Source organism: Crocodylus siamensis, chromosome 6, assembly GCF_052110815.1.
Source record: "Crocodylus siamensis isolate JL-2025a chromosome 6, ASM5211081v1, whole genome shotgun sequence".
NCBI lineage: Eukaryota > Metazoa > Chordata > Crocodylia > Crocodylidae > Crocodylus > Crocodylus siamensis.
In genome coordinates, this window is record NC_143400.1 from 29,817,270 (window position 1) to 29,832,865 (window position 15,596).

General features: G+C 54.2%; 1 protein-coding gene across 2 annotated transcripts; it reads right to left on the reverse strand.

Annotated features, from left to right (window-relative positions):
* Positions 1 to 2,745: 2,745 nt before the first annotated feature.
* YKT6 (YKT6 vesicular SNARE protein) lies at positions 2,746 to 14,005 on the reverse strand. 2 transcript variants are annotated; one of them, XM_090051016.1, is made up of 8 exons: positions 13,841 to 14,005; positions 13,274 to 13,403; positions 8,642 to 8,724; positions 7,109 to 7,209; positions 6,358 to 6,462; positions 5,788 to 5,853; positions 5,185 to 5,286; positions 2,746 to 4,972 (listed from the first exon to the last, which is right to left on the reverse strand). In XM_090051016.1, the coding sequence occupies exons 1-8, from the start codon at positions 13,950 to 13,952 to the stop codon at positions 4,937 to 4,939; spliced, it is 735 nt and encodes a 244-aa protein (XP_089907142.1). In that variant the 5' UTR covers positions 13,953 to 14,005; the 3' UTR covers positions 2,746 to 4,936. The 2 variants fall into 2 exon arrangements, with proteins under 2 accessions (XP_089907142.1, XP_089907143.1); XM_090051017.1 differs by having other exon boundaries at positions 13,274 to 13,408; positions 13,841 to 13,995.
* Positions 14,006 to 15,596: the final 1,591 nt, after the last annotated feature.

Consider the following 15,596-nt stretch of genomic DNA (forward strand, 5'->3'; position numbering starts at 1 on the left):
TTTGGAAGCAGGCACCTGCTTCCAGTAGAAGGGGAGACCCCCTCCCTACACCAAACACCGCCCCCCCCCCCCAAACCACTGGATGCTACACAATCTCACCTGCTGCTTTTCCTTTGGTCTTTCTCTTCCAAAGGCAGCCCTGATTTTTCACAGTGCATCTGTGGTTTGTTGGGGTAAGGTAAGAACTGGAGAGGAAGAAATACAGCACTCGCTGCTGCCCAGCTCAGCCCAGCTCTGACCAAAGCCACTAGTCTCCTCTCCTTTTTGTACCTCCATTGTCAGGAAAGTAATGTCCAAACAGCCTGTTACAAGAAACAAGGAGGGAAATAGTACCAAACCCATCATGCTTAATGTAGGGGAAAATATTTGGGGGTTATGAGTTCTGTTATAGAAAGCTTGGTGCCAGGTTGCAGAAGCTCTACCTGCACACCTTTTACTAACCACCTGATGGCTCTACTTTCCAAGACAATTCCTGTGTCCTGGTAAAGCCAACTGCCTGCAGAAACATTACAACAGGAAATCTATTGAGGCGATGTGAAAAGGCTGTCACTCAGATGAAGGAAAACTGCTTGGATCTGGCATTAGAAACATGGGCAGAAGCAGGCCCACAGTGTTACTTTCCCTTGATTCCCCCAAAGCTTTTAGTGCAGAAATAAGGATGCTTTAACATGTGTTACATAGCCTGTTGTCAGTGCTTGGACAAGCACTAGAGCAGCAACCTGTTCTGCATTTGTAAAATCATTGAGTGGTGTCAAAGGTAGCTTTGTTACTCATAGAATCACAGACCACAAGGGTTGGAAGGGACCTCAGGTGGTCACATCTAATCCAGTGCCCTGTAGGACTGGCCCTCAACTAGATCATCCCAGCCAGGCCTTTGTCTACCCAGCTCTTAAAAACCTCCAAGCATGAATGCCATGTGTCCCCAGAGGCTGGGAGGGGGGGTGGCACAGCGAGCTCCCCCAGGCTGTGGCACTGGTGGTGGCATGAGCGTAGTGGCGGCAAGTGGTGAGCTTCTAAGGGCAGCCATAGCACTGTCAGTGATGGTGGGGGCTGGCAAGCACCAACCAGTGGTCAGCAACCACCGGCAGACGGCACTGACAGCATCGGCTAGCAGTGATCGTGGACCACCTGCAGATGTCACCAGCGGTATCAGCAGTGAGGGGGGGTGGCAAGCTGTGACCACCTGCAGGTGCTGCTGGCAGTGTTGGCAGCACCTTTTTGCAGGCAGTGAACCGCCAAGCTCAGGGTGTGCATGTGTACTCCCTACATGTTGCCAGTGCCTCCAAGAATGGAGACTCTACCACCTCTCTGGGTAAGCTGTTCCACTACCCTCTGAGTGAGAAACTTCTTCCTAACATCCAACCTAGTAAAATAAAATAAAAACTTTTGCCACATTTGCTGCTTAGTTTATTGAAATCAGGGCCCACAGTGAAGGACACCCAGATTCCAGCCCAAGCCACAGCCCTGCTCTGGGCCTGAATCTACTGCATCTCTATCCCTGCCCCCGTCACTTCCCATGACCTCCTGGCTCTGGAGGTCCCTGTAGCAGTGTCTGGGCCCTTGGCTCAGCTGGGTATGACCTGGGGCACCAGGGATGGGGTGGGGCCCTGGGCAGCACCCTGCTTTAGGGGTGTGAACTCTGCTGGCTAGGGCCTGGGCTCCGCAGCCCCCAGCAGGGAGTCAGGTCAGGTGCCCAGACCAGCCCCTGGCATACCTGGCAAGAATCAGCTCTCCTTAAATCCCAGCCTGGGCAGGTGCAGCTGGGCTGGGCTGCAGGGAGCTCCTGTGAGGTACCTACAGCCTCCTGCTTTGCAGCTGCCAGAGACCCAGCCTGCCTTGGACCCAGGCCTCACAGACAGGGAGAAAGGGCACCTCCAGTCCCGTGAACTTCCCACCCTGTGCTTGGAGGCTGCCTGCTGCAATGCAGACCCAGTGGGGCTGACCCCCTGCCTCCCACCCTGATGCAGAGCTAGGGCAGGGCCTTCAGGCTTCTCCCTGCAGGGGTGAGGGGTAGACAGGCTGGGCATGGGGACTTCAGGGCTCAGCCTCCCCCCAGGACCCTCTGGGGGCTTATTCCCCATCCCCTGCAGCAGGGGCTGTGGCTGCAGGTTCAGAGAATGTAGCACAACTGCTACATGCTCCAAAGGCCTCCCCAGCTGCCTGCCCTGGGGCTGGATCCTGCCTGCTGTCCCAGGGACTGCAGCAGTGAGAGGGCAGCACTGGGCTGGGTGATGCCAGGGGCAGCAGGAGCAAAGGCAGGCAGTGCGAGGGCAGCATAGGTCCCTAGCAGGGCATGGCCTGGGCTCACACTGGGGTGGCCTGAGTGTCCACAGCCTCCCTGCTGGAGCCTGTGGCTGTCAGGACTGATAGCGGATGTACCCTGAGGTTAGATGATAGGTTTGCCTGGGCTGGTTTGGACAAGGCTGACCCTACCTCGGGCAAGGGGTTGGACTGGATGCGACCTCTTGGAGCCCCCTCTAGGATCCCCTCAGGTGACATCAGCCAAACTCACCCATGCCCCTAGTCAGGCCCTGTCAACTGTGATAAGTGTCCAATGCTGCCAACCCCGAGGCATGGAGGCAGGGGCTCAGAGGGGGGCCCTTCCCCTTCTGCCTCAGCGACAGGGGGTAGAGACAGCTCCTGGGCTGCAGGAGCTTCTACACGGCTGATGGGATCCTGAGAGTCCAAGGCAGCAGGGATGCATCAATGAGAAGCCGCAGGCAGAAGACATGAGAACACAGCAACCAGGTTTATGACTGTGGGGAGAACCCAGGGGCTCAGCGCACAGAAAAGGGAGGCAACATTTATTAAAATATCATCTCTGCCCTTGGAAGCAAAAGCTTCTGTTAGAAACACAAAGAGAATGAGAGACTTGGGAGAGACCGAGGCAGAGACTCCAGCAGGGCCCCATGACTGCAGCTCAGAGCAGACCAGGCTTCCTGCAGCCCAGCACCACCCCCTGCCCAGAGCTGGGGGCTAGCATGGAGGGGGCAGCAGGCCCTAGTCAAAGGAGCAGGGCAGGAGCACGGAGGCAGCTGCAGGAGATCCAGGTGCTACAGACCTGATCCGGCCTGGCATCAGGACAGACCTACGACCAGACTGACATCACATGGCCAAGTTAGAGCCAAGTGACCCCTCAACCTGTCCTCCCTACCCTGCAACACCTGTAACCTGGAGTCTTACCAGCCCCTGGCCTCTGCCCAGCCTGGGGGGCTAGAACACATGTACACTAAGGGACAGGGCTGCCTGCCCTGACCTCTTCTTCAAAGCCACAGCTCTACAGGGACTAGGCCCCCACTCCCACGCAGCACACAGGCCACTCCTGAGACAAGCCCCATGTGCCAGGCTGGCACAGCCCTGCCATCTCTGTGCTCTGCAGCGACCCAGCAGAAGGTATCAGTGATGGCCCCACAGGCTGGGCAGAGGGCCTAGTGTCAAGTCCATTGGTGGCAGTGACCTCTGCCAGCAGCCACATATGATCTTGCACCAGAGCACCTTCCTCTGCAGGGCACACCTGTTCCCAACCTCAGCTCAGCTCAGGAATGAGGTGTCCAAACCCCATGGCAGAGGCAGAAGACCACACAAAGCAGGGCACTGGCTGGAGTTCCCCATTCTAGGTGCCTGCCCAGGGCTCTGCTCCCCTCCCCTCCCCAGGGCACCAGTTTGGAGCTCCTTGCCAGTGATCTGCCAGGCAGAGCACAGATGGAGACTGGGCCCAGCTGATGGGGAACTGAGCACATTCACACCTGCAGGCTCCTCTGCTCTGGAGAGCAGCAGATGAGGGAGAGGGGCTGGGACTTCTGCCTGGGAAGAGAGAAGGGACACAAACATGAGGGACTTGCACACACCTAGGGCCCTCCCCCTCCTGCAGCTGGGGGCTGCTCAGGGCCCACAGACCATTACATGGAGACACCACAAGTTGTGGGGAACACAGGACACTGCACGCACACATAATGGCACACACCTGGCACTGACTGCAGCACTAAGCAGCTGGCTGGGAGGCACAGCAGCACTCCCCCATGGGTGAGGGGGTGCAGTCTGAATGGGGCTCCCTGGTTAGAGGGTGGGCACCATGCCACAGATACAGACAGAGATACACACACACACACCCATGCGCACAGCTGAAGGACAAGTCACCCAATAGCTTGTTACCGAGGGAGAGCAAAAGCAACACAAGACACCCACTAGGAACCGCTTCTCCTTCCTGTGGCCAGCCTGTAGTTTGGCAGTCTGCTCTGCACCCATGGGCCTGTCCTAGTTTGGAGGCATCACTGCTGTGCTCTGGTCACCTCACTGCAAAGGCAGACTGCAGAGATCCCCACCTAGCACCCAGCCCTGGGCAGGGACCCCACTGAGCAACAGGGCTTATATTCCAGAGGAGCGGGCTCTTTGTGGCCAGCCTGACTCCAAACTAAACATCACCCCTCCCCCCCACCCCTAAAGGACAGATGCTACCCAAAAAACACAGCACCTGGTTCTTAGTTCCTCTAAGGCATCCCCTGCCCTCCCATCCCCCCACACTCGACAAGCTCCCTGCCACGAGTGTTCAGTCACTGGAGAACAGATCAGAGGCTGAACGCGGCACCAGCTGCATTTGGGACCAGAGACAGAATGGGGAACCCAGAGCTCACAGCTGCCTCCTGCAGGCAAGGGACTACTCCAGCAGGGACTCACTGTAGTGTTATGCATGGAAGCAAGGAGCAGAGCACAGTCCGGGGCTGAGCTCAGGTTTTGAAGAGGCTGGGCCTAGGAGGCCCAGCTGGCCTGTTAAAGGAAACCGTGTAAACGGGCAGGCATTGGTACATAGTGATGGCCCTACCCAGTCCCTCGACAGGCCCCACAGGCTGGGGGCATTAGGAATGTCTCTGCTGCTACGTCCCATGTTGTGACTGCAGATGAAGGCCTGATGGTCTGGAGCAGCTGGTGGGTGGCCCAGTCACATGATCTTGCAGCATGAGTTCTGCTTGCGAGCCTGGGAGGGAGGAAGAGAAGCACAAGATGGGCCTTGGGGTGTTCTTTTTGGGGGAAGAATTGCCACAGCCTGACCCAGCTAAGCAGAGCCACAGCCTGCTCCTTTGGCCAGCTCTCCAGGCCAGGCAGGGCAGAGAGCACTGGGCAAGCAACATCCCAACCCCCACCCACACCCTGAAGCACGGTTGAGTGCCAAGGGCCCAGAGCACTCACAGTCTTGTAGAAGGCTTTTGACTGGGCCCCTAGCACTTCTGATTTGGACACCAGGTCATCCAGCTTCTCTCCACGATCCAGTAGAGATTCCATGGTGTTGTGCTATGGTGGGGGAAAGAGAACAGATACAGACCAGGGTGAACAGTTAGCAAGATGCTGCTGTGCCTGGATCCAGCTAAGCTCTGGGGCCTGAGCTGAACTTGGGGGTCAGCTCCAAGGGACTGGGAGCCCAGGCCCAGTCTTTCAGGGAGCACCAGGGTGCCTAAGTGCCAGAACAGGGCCAGACAAAGGTCAGCTACCCTTCTGGCAGCCCTCACTCCGAGGTGGTGTCTCACAACCCATGTACGACACAGGGCAGGAGGATCCATGCTTTTCCTGGCTGCGTTATGCCCATGGCTACAAGGATCTGCCCCTTCCCCTCCACTGGTCTGCTCCAGCTCAAGTGTGTACTCCACCACCTGCAGCACTATGGCAAGTACCTCGGGACAGACTGCATCTTGTTAGTCTAGGCTCCCAAGGATCCTTCTGCATTTGCTCCTGACACCAACCATATCCCTCACCCATTGACACCACCCATGTCCTGCCAGTTTCCCTGCTCCGTACCAGGATGATTTTAGTCTCGTCCAGTTCTGCTTGCACTTTCGTCATAGCGTCTGCTTCTCGGGGGTTCTGGGAAGAGGAGAACATGCTATGGTACAAGCACCCTGAGCCCAGCTTGGCCAAGCCCCACAGGCTTCCAGCGATTCTCCATCGCTCAGGTGGCAGGTGGCAGTGGAAACAGAGCAGGTTCTCAGGCAGAGGGGCTGTCTGGGGGCCCTGTCTGCAGACAGTGCAGCTAGCCCAGACAGTGATTACGCAGGCTTCTCACTCTCTGGAGAAAAGACCCGGGACAGGTCTACTGACTCATCTTAGGGACTCTTCTACCCTCTGCAGGACCCAAGAGCCCTACAACTTCTCCCTTGGCCTTCTGCAATAGGCCAGCACTAGCATCCCCATATTGAATCTGAAGCCCTAGGCTCAGAGGCTGAATGATTGCTCAGGGTCACACATGGCATCATGCAACAGCAAGGATTGGAAAGCAACTCTCCCAGTGCCCAGACTGCTCACACCTCCTTTCCCATGACACCCCACTCTTTCCAATGCACCACCAGTGCCTATGGGCATGTGCCATACCTGGTATCGACTGAGGTAACTGTCCAAGGCTGTGTAATTGATAGTGGTGGGGGAACCTGAAGGCCAGTCTATCCTGTTGACCTGTCTGGAGAACTCATCCAGCACCTGCAAGGCAGACACAGAGCCATGAGTGTCCCGCTACCTGTCCAGCCCAGGCACTCATGGAGCCATCAAGGAGGTCTCACCCCTTGACAAGCCCTACTCAGTACAAAAGGAGAGCAGGGGCAGCTGATCAACCCCAAGAACCTGTGACATCAGCACAAGCAAGGACACACATAGGTAAGGAGTACGTAGTGTTTCCTGTGGTCTACAGGTACTCAGGTGCAGGGCTAAGAGCACACAGATGGCAGTCCTGCAAACCCCTCTAATTAAAACTTCCAGCATCTTAGCTCCATCTCTGACCAACATAGAACCTGGGCTGCACTGGGGGTTTGCTTCCAACACAGCTATTAGCCTACTGGGCCCCAGCACAAGCTTTGTCCTTGTTGCAGTCTTAATCTGAACAGAACGCAGTTAGCCCTGGTGAAATGCTTGAACTCACTGCATCCTTCAGCCTGGGTCAAAGTCTTGAGAGTAAGACAGCCCACCACAGCCCAGTTCTACGACCATGTAGTTAATTCCTAAGAGGTTGTTTCCAATGGTATGATCAGCAGAGACAAGGACTTGGAGCTGGGCTTCTTAGGTCAAAGCTAGGATAACCGAGAGCTCCTACCCAACATTTCTCCTGAAGCAGAGCATGCTCTGGGCTTACCTTGTCCAGCAGGGTGAAGCAGACTCGCGGTGGGTACTCACTGTCAGCCACAACCACGCCGGCCAGCCCATCACTCCGCACATACACGTGGCACAGGTATTCTGAGACAGAGAACAAGGGCAGAGACTGCGGATGAATGCCGAATGCCAGCTTCTCAGGCAGCACCTGCAGCTGCTTCTCAGAGGCAAACCTTAAGCCACTGGAGACTGTTTCACACTTGGGTGCCCAAGCTAGGGACAGTCTAAGGTTCACATTTCCCACCTCACAGGCAGCATCTGGGTATGGCTAGGAAGGGCAGGGAAGGGAGAAAGCCTGGTGCAGCCTGTCATGTGTGGGACTTGGCATGTAGCCACCTCCTCAGGGCAAAGCAAGTTCAGCTTCAGCTACACAAACAGCAGCCAGGAGGCCACTCAGTATGGGTAGGCTGGGCAGACACCCCTGATTCAGGAGCTCTTAGGATGTGCTAACAGACCAGCAAGACAAGAAAGCAGCACTAATACGTAGATTTTTAGCTCGTCATTGAGTGGGGACCGTGCAGCGGCACACAGAGCATGCCAGCAATGGGATGGACTGAAACAGAGGCATGTGGGGATGGGAAGGTTGTAAGTGAGACAGTGACTCAAGGGGGTGGGGCAGAGGACACACAGGCAGGTATTAGTGACGGAAGTACAGAGTCTGGAGCACAGGGGCCGACAGCAGGAGAAGCCCCAGGAACTTGAGTGGAGGGGGTAGAATTCAGAAAAGCCCAGGAAGACTGGAGTGGCAGGACACTGTAGGGTTGGCCAAGGGAGACCAGTCTGGATGTTGCATCCATGCAGGCTGCTGGCTCAGCTCTGCGGCCACGCCATGTGGGATGAGATGAGTAATCAATCCCAGAGGGAGTAGTTGGCTGCCAGGCCGGTTCCAGCTCCCGCTTGATTTCCCAGTCATGGAGTGACTTGGCTGGAACCCAGCATGGATGCAGGTGGACTCCTCCCTGCTCTAAGTGCTTAGCCAGACACCTGGCCCTGGTGACATGCCCCCATCCCACCTGAGGAGAGAGCTTAGTTCAGGAGAGGAGAGAAGACAGTTCCTAGGTGCAGTGACCCATACTCCAGTTAGGAACATTACAGGTCAGGTTAACCCCCGAGCACCAAACACTGGTTTTGCTAGGAATATGCCTCAATGCCAATACCATGATGTCACAGCTACATAGGCAGTGAGCAGGATGTGATGTCACTCACCAAGAACATTCAGTGCCAGGGTGGGAGTATTCCCAGTTGTTGCTGCTATAAATGGACACACCCAGTTACACCACACCCCACAAGGGAAAGCACCAGCCCTTGCCTCACCCAGCCATCAGAGAACGGAGGGCAGAGGACGGTACCCAGACTGGATTGCCCTCCTGGGGCTGGAGAGAAAGAGGCAAGGGAAAGACATCCCAGCTCCTGACTGCAAGCTCATAGCTTCTACCCGCTGTGCAAAGCACGAGGAGGCTGTCTTGTCTGCACAGGCTCATGGCTGGCATTCCCCAGGGGCACCGTGCCCTCTCACCTTGCTCCTTCACAGAGGCTCTGGTGCCCAGGTCAGAGCGCTCCACAATCAGCTGGCTTGTGAAGGTCATAAATTCCTGCACACTGCAAAGAGAAAGCAGATTCCCACATGAAGGGCTCATACGTCCTACTTGGACACTGACCTGTCAGGGCAGGCGTCACCCATGTAAATGGATTCACCCACTGCAGAGCACTTGCTCATGGACAACATGCAGCACAGCCAATGGCATCAGGCCACTGCAAACCCACCTGGGATATTTAATACTCCTTCTGAGAACCGACTGTGATCCCAGGCCAGTGCCAGCAATTAACTAAAGCAAGCACTTCAGCCTCATTGCTCCACCATGCTGTGTCCACATCACTGCATGGAGCAGACTGTGAGGATTAGCGCACGGGCACTTGACCTATGGCAACCCCCAGAGACAGACAGGTTGGCCCGTCCACACCCTGTTGTGTTTAGCTGGCGTGTGCCTCAGGAGTTACCAGAACTCCCACGCCATGGGGCTGTTTGGGCATCAGGAACACAGGCAGCACTTGGGAAGCAGTGTAGTGTAGATGTAGGCGATCAACCACAAAGAGGCCCAGTAGGATATCCAGTCCAACTGAAAGGACTCCACACAACCCATACACCTGTACTGCTTTGGGTACCTCAGACAAAGGTACTAGGACAGGAACTTCCCATCCTGAAGCTTCATAAAAATCATAAAATGGGGCTGGAAGGGACCTCCAGAGGTCATATCTAGTCTAACCTCCTGCCTGAGGCAGGATCAGCCTTGTCCAAACCATCCTATACAAAACCACCATCTAAATGGTTAGTAACCCTGACACAACACAAGACATCATACCCAAACCTGCCACAGGGAAAGCAAGGGGCCTTTTTGACTTCCAGTTGCATTTGCCCCTCATTACCTTAGCACCTATGGGATGCGACACCTTTTGGGGCATTTACAGGCAGATCTGCTGGTCTTGGAGAAGACATGGAACAGCTTCTCTTGACCCCCGCACCCTGGGACAGCTCTGGAAGGACACCAAATCCCTTTCTCTCAGTGTAACTTCAAGGGTTCCCAGGCACATCAAGGAAGGAAAGGAGCAGTTATGAACTGCAGGATAACAGAATCATTTTAGGTTACAAACACCTTCAAGCATCTTGAACCTTTCCATGAGTCTCGGTTTCTTTCTCCCAAAGTCTCATATCCTCCCATCATATGGACAGATTAGATTCACTCTGATTCTGCAAACTCCTAGGCTTCCAGCTAGGCAGCATACATACTATCCATACTAGACCTCACAGTTTGGAGGACTGCCTTGCAAACAAGCCACGTATAGAACTCACATCACATTGCCTCAAGTCTCCAGACAAAATCACAGAACAGCCTCACACAGTATTCTTTTTAAAGCTGTGAGCTGTATCCAACCTGTCAGGTCAGCTTCCTGGAGCTGCTGCTGAGAAAAGCTATGTGCAGGACAAGTGCTGGAGTTATTTGAAGGGCAGCCTCGATACAGGTTTTACAAGGCATCAGATGAGAAAGGCGTGCACACCCTGCAGGCAGTCAGGGAGAACTCCTCACCCCCTTCAGCTGCTGCTTGGAGATCTGGGGGGATCCCACATTTGTACAGCCCCACTAGGCAAGGACAGGTATGAAAGTGGAGCCTGTTTGCACAGCCCCAGGGACAGGATGCTGGGCAACATCCCAGCCCTCATGCTGCCAGCATCTTCAGACAGGAGGATCATTAGTATTCATAACACAGCCCTGGCCACCACAGAACTCACCACCTGACTAGCTTTTCAAGAAGAGCTCGGCTTCAACCAACGCTCTCACCACAACGAGAGCACAGGGAATTTTACACTGATTCTCTGGGTACTTTACCTGACCTCTGAAAACAGTTACTGCAAGCAAACACAAGGCTACCAGACATTCTCCTGCCACGACTCCCTTCCCCACTCCAAGCCCAAGTGCCCAGGAGGCTGCTTGGAGAATAGACTGTTCTGGACACCAGAATTACTGATGGCCGCATTTGGTGTTTCCTGCTCAAGCCTAAACATGTTCCACAGGGTCTGCTCTTACTCAGACCATATGCTGCATTTGCATCCAAGCAGCATATTAAACATCAGGGCAGCACCAGCCCTCCCAGCTTTACAAGACCCAGATCAAATGCTAAATAGATTAAGGCCCTAATGCACTGTCTACCATAAAAAATCCCAGGACTGGTTGTTCTCCCCCTCTACAGTCATTGGAAATGGGCTTGAGGTTATTGTTTCCTCAGTACTACTGTTGTTTACTTGCATATCTCCCTGTCTAGACAGTGGCTAAAAGAAGCTCAGTTTCACTTTCACAGTTGAAGTCCCAAAGCCATGTGTGTTCAAGGAGAGTTATTGTTGGAAGTCTGATGACCAATTTCTTGATAACGTATTGTTGTAAGTCCTTCAGGTTTATTGCACGAGCTGCCACCTGATGCAGGATTATGAACTTCCGGTATTTTGGCAGCAAGTCCCACTCTTGGCGCTTTACATTGCCTTGGTGTTTCAGGTGATAACTGGCTATAAAAGCACTCAAATTATTGGGGGGGGGTCTTTTAAATTAGCTTCTATGTGATCTGTCCACACAGTGCATCTCTTTATTGCTCCAAACACATTATGTAGTCTCTCCTAAATTACGAGATTTAAGTAAATTTCATGACATAAATCACTGGGAAAATTACCCTGAAATAAAAAATAAATGTTTACCCATTTCATTTACACTGCCAGTGGTTTTAGGACAGAATCAAGAGGTGTTAAGGAACTGTTCTGTCCATATTTAAATTTAGGTCACTAACCCTTTAGATATCACACTTAGGGCATGCTCTAGCAGTCATTCATGTCTATGAGCAAACTACTCATGCATGTGGCATTAGGCATGACTGCACTGCAGCCCAGGATATCACCTAGGAAGCAAGAGGAGAGGACTGTGCAACATAATATCAGCTAGGCTCATCCTAGCAAGGATCTCTGCCGCCATCCTTCCCCCCACAGACTTCTACTGTCCGGTGACATTTTTTCAAGTTCAGAACTAACAAAAAATGAGTAAGACAGAACTGTCCATAGCTACCCACCCCCGCAGCTACAGCCTGGGCTTTGGCAGTTACTACAATTTAAACTGAGCCCTATTTTTGAAAGGATCAGAGCAAATCTCCAGTTAGAATCCTGTCTGTAGGGTACAGCCAAGCTGACACAACCTGAACAGCAAAGACATATCAACATTCATCTGCTTGTGACTCACTTCTCTCACTGCCAAGGGGGCCTCTGGAAGACTATAGTAACATCGTGTGTCACTTAGAATATTGAACACAACAATAAACTGGTAATCGTCTCAGCACCTGGGTACCCTTGAGACAAAGTCCTTCAGTCCTGCCAGACAACAAAGAGGCACAGTGACATTGCAGATGCTCTTAATTTAATAGCAATCACAACAGACGGACAGAGGGGACATCTGTAATGCTCTTTACACAAAAATCAAGTCTTCCTCCAAAATAATCCCCTTTCAAATGCACCCTTCAGCAAGCTTCAGTGTCTAGGCACATCTATGTACCAGATCTCACCTTTTTTTTTGAGCCTTGTCTAAATAAGCCTCTCTTGCAAAACCTGATGAAATACTTTCCCTTTACCATAGGAACTGCAAAAGCAAATATGCTCAAACTTTAAAAAATCTGGGCAGAGACTAAGAATGGAAAAATCTCAGTCTGGCAAGTGAATCTCTCTCTAAGCATCTGGAACTAGGGGGTTTGAAGGAAGGGTGCTTTTTATTTTGCAACCAGGCACTTGCTTCCACTACTGTTTCCTGGAAGCTTCGGAGGAATCATCCCCCTTTCGCTGGATAAGGCTGAGCGCCTGTTGCTGCACGATTAGCTGGGAAGAGCACTACACAGTTCACCTTCTCCCTAGGCAGATTATCCCCCTAATGCAGAGAGCTGCCAGGCAGGGGAATGACAACAAAATGGGATTAGCATTTTGCTTGAAGAACTGGACTGAGGCTGCATAAGACCATCCTGCTTGCAAGCTACCTGCCTCACAAAGCTCTACCAGGCCCAGATGTTGCATTATCTGGAGAAGGAATGCACTGCATCCCAGCACCAATACACTGACAACTAATGGGAACCACCTCCCTTTAGTTCCTCCAGGCTCCTCATTAGCTGGGCAGGTTGCATGACCAGCACATTGTTTTTCCAGTTGAGAAAACAACTCTTATCCGGACATACGACAGCTTCTCCCCCACATACTCCTTGCCTTGCCCACTTTATGCAAACTGATCAGACCAAGCCTTACACCCAGACAGCCACCATCTCAGCCCAACCCAACCTGACCCACTGCTTTATACACCCAATGGATGGGCTTTGCCATTGACTTGTGGTGATACAGGCCGCCTTCACAGTCTGATTTCAGAGCCCTGGCACTTCCTATCCCAGTGCCTCCTGACTGTCTGCCATGCCCTTGGGAGAAACCAAGCTGACTGACAACCAAAGGCAGAGCAGGGAAGCAAACCCAGCCCCCCCACATGACTGACCCCTGACCTCCCACCACCTGTCCTCCCTGTGCAGAGAGGACCCCCAGCCCCACAACTTGGTGGTACAGGAGGCACTGGGCACAGCGGGGACCCACCTGGAGCGCTGGAAGAAGCCGAAGGAGGACACATCGTAGGCTGCCTTCAGCAAGTGCACCTTGGGGTCGCCTTTGTAAAGGACACTTAGGCTGTAGAGCCGCATGGTGGGCGCCCGCCGCCGCCCCTTTCCTGCTCTGGCCACAAGGTTGGGGGGGACAGAGAACAACTGGTCACAGCAGGTTTCTGGTGAGATGGAACTGAAAGCATCCGAACAGGGCTCCAAAACCACAATAGGGGGCTGCGATCGGGCATCGGCTCTCAGCCAGCAGCCTGGCGACTGGAGGAAGAGGCTAGTTCTCGCGGGTCAGCGCACTGCACCAGTGCTGCCGCTGACAGGGGACCCAGCGACGGGGGTGCTGGGCAACCTGGGGGCGGGCCGCGAGCGCAATGCCTGGGCCAGGCTGCAGCAGCAGGAGGAGCGAGTCAACCCCATGGCGTCGCCTGCCAGTCCCCATTCCCATGGGTACCCCTAGCCCCAACAGACACCCCGCCCCTGAGCACTCCCCGGACACCGCCCTGGGGGCGCCCCCCACCCCTCAGCCCGGGGTGGGGGCGGGGGGCGGTACCGGGCGGCTCCAGTCGCTCCGTCTCCCACCGGCAACTCCGGAAGCGTCCGCGAGGCACAGGGCGCCGCCGACCCGGAAACAGCAAAGAGCCCGCCGGAAGTGACACCCCCATTCCAGGGCTACTGCCACGGCGCCAGGGCGGCTCTGCGCTTGCGGCGCTGGCGGCCAATAGAAAGCCGCGTGGCAGAGGGCCCGAGCCGCGCGCCCGGTGGCCAATCAGCACCCCGCTTCCAGAAGGGGCAAGGGGAGCGTGGCAGGGCTGGGCCCCTGGGGTTCCCGGCGTGCACTGCGGCAAGAGCGGCCCTGGCCCCGCCCCGGGGCACCGGCCTTAGCAGCTGGCAGTGGCCCCTCCCTGCGTGTCCACTGGGGCCACCCTGCCCCTCTGTCCCCAAGCTGCTCGCAGGGCCTGCGCCATTCCAGTGAGACCCCCCTCACCCTGCCGTGCAATGATGGCTAATAAAAATGCTGGGACGTTGTCAAAAGCCTCAAGGTCTCACGTGCTCGCCCACTCCAAGAAGGGCATGAGACTGAATCAGCGTGCTTTCAGTGCAGAAATCCTCGCCGGCTGGCTTTTTCCCTCCAGTTCTTGCGCGCAACGTGGGAGCTGATGTTTTTCAGGTGTGGCAGTGATGCTGGTGGCCTCGTGTACCCAGGATGCTGTGTTGCCACTGACAGTTGCTATGTTTGCCCTTCTCTGGGCCTCTGCACTTCCCCGTCCTTCAAGTGTCCTTTAAGATAATTGCTAATGGCTTGGAGATTGCTTTGGCTAATTTAAGTTCTCTCCCCAGAACGTTATCAGGTGCTGCTGATACAGCTTATCTCACTAGCCCGTTTTGCCCATGAGCTAACCGCTTGCTGCAATTAATTGCATTAGGTGTCAGGGGTCACAACTCCTGTTCCTAGCAAAGGACAAACCATTCTTTTTCTGTGCCCTCTTGACACCACCTGCTGTTTGTTCTCCTTCCCTGGTGGGTGACAAGGACTCATGATACAGTCAGCGCCCGTGTATCAGGACAGGCCTTGATATACCAGCCTGAGCACAGTGTAACGGAGAGGTCCTGTAACAACATACCAGCATCAGTCTCACTTTCACAATAATGCCCTTTATCTCAGGTTAAGTGCAGCTAGCCTGGGATAAATGTCATGCTACAGGCATCACCCATCCAATCATATTGGTTTCAAGCCAAGATCATGTACAGATGGTAGTGCCTCTGGTAGCTTCCCTGGTGGAGGTGTCAACCTGTCTCTTCCCCACAGACTCTGGCCATGTTCTTTTTGCTTCCATTAACTGGCTCTGACCATCCCTGCTTTCAGATCCAATCTCTGTTCCAGCTCCCAGGCTTCCCCAGGCCTGTCCTGGCCTCCCTCTCAGCTTCCTCTCTCAACATCTTCACACCTACCCAGGCCCCTTCCTACCAGGACCCCTCACTTCCCACTGCTCTCATCTTTCCACCTCTCATGTTTTGAACTTCTTCCTTGTCCATCATATTCCACATCATTCCTTCTTCCTTCTTGCAAGCCCTTCGCATGCCCTACCTCACACCATTTGCTTTCCAGGCTAGAAGGTGCCTGCCTGTATGACCATCTCAGCTCATGTTCTCCATGGAACAAAGCACTGCCCCCATTACTTTCTGTATCAGGCCCATCCCTTTCACTCAAGCTACCAGTGAGCTTTGGAAAACCCTTCCAGAAGTCACGTGATGACTTCCAGCCATGAAGAACCATTGTGTTGTCTGCAAAGCCTCCTGTGAGACTT

Coding starts and splice junctions, on each gene's coding strand:
- YKT6 (XM_090051016.1), bottom strand. CDS start 13,952: ATGGGGGTGTCACTTCCGGCGGGCTCTTTGCTGTTTCCGGGTCGGCGG. Junction 5,854..6,357: donor GTTACCTCAGTCGATACCAG/GTATGGCACATG, acceptor TCCTCTTCCCAG/AACCCCCGAGAAGCAGACGC. Junction 4,973..5,184: donor CAAAAGCCTTCTACAAGACT/GTGAGTGCTCTG, acceptor CCTCCCTCCCAG/GCTCGCAAGCAGAACTCATG.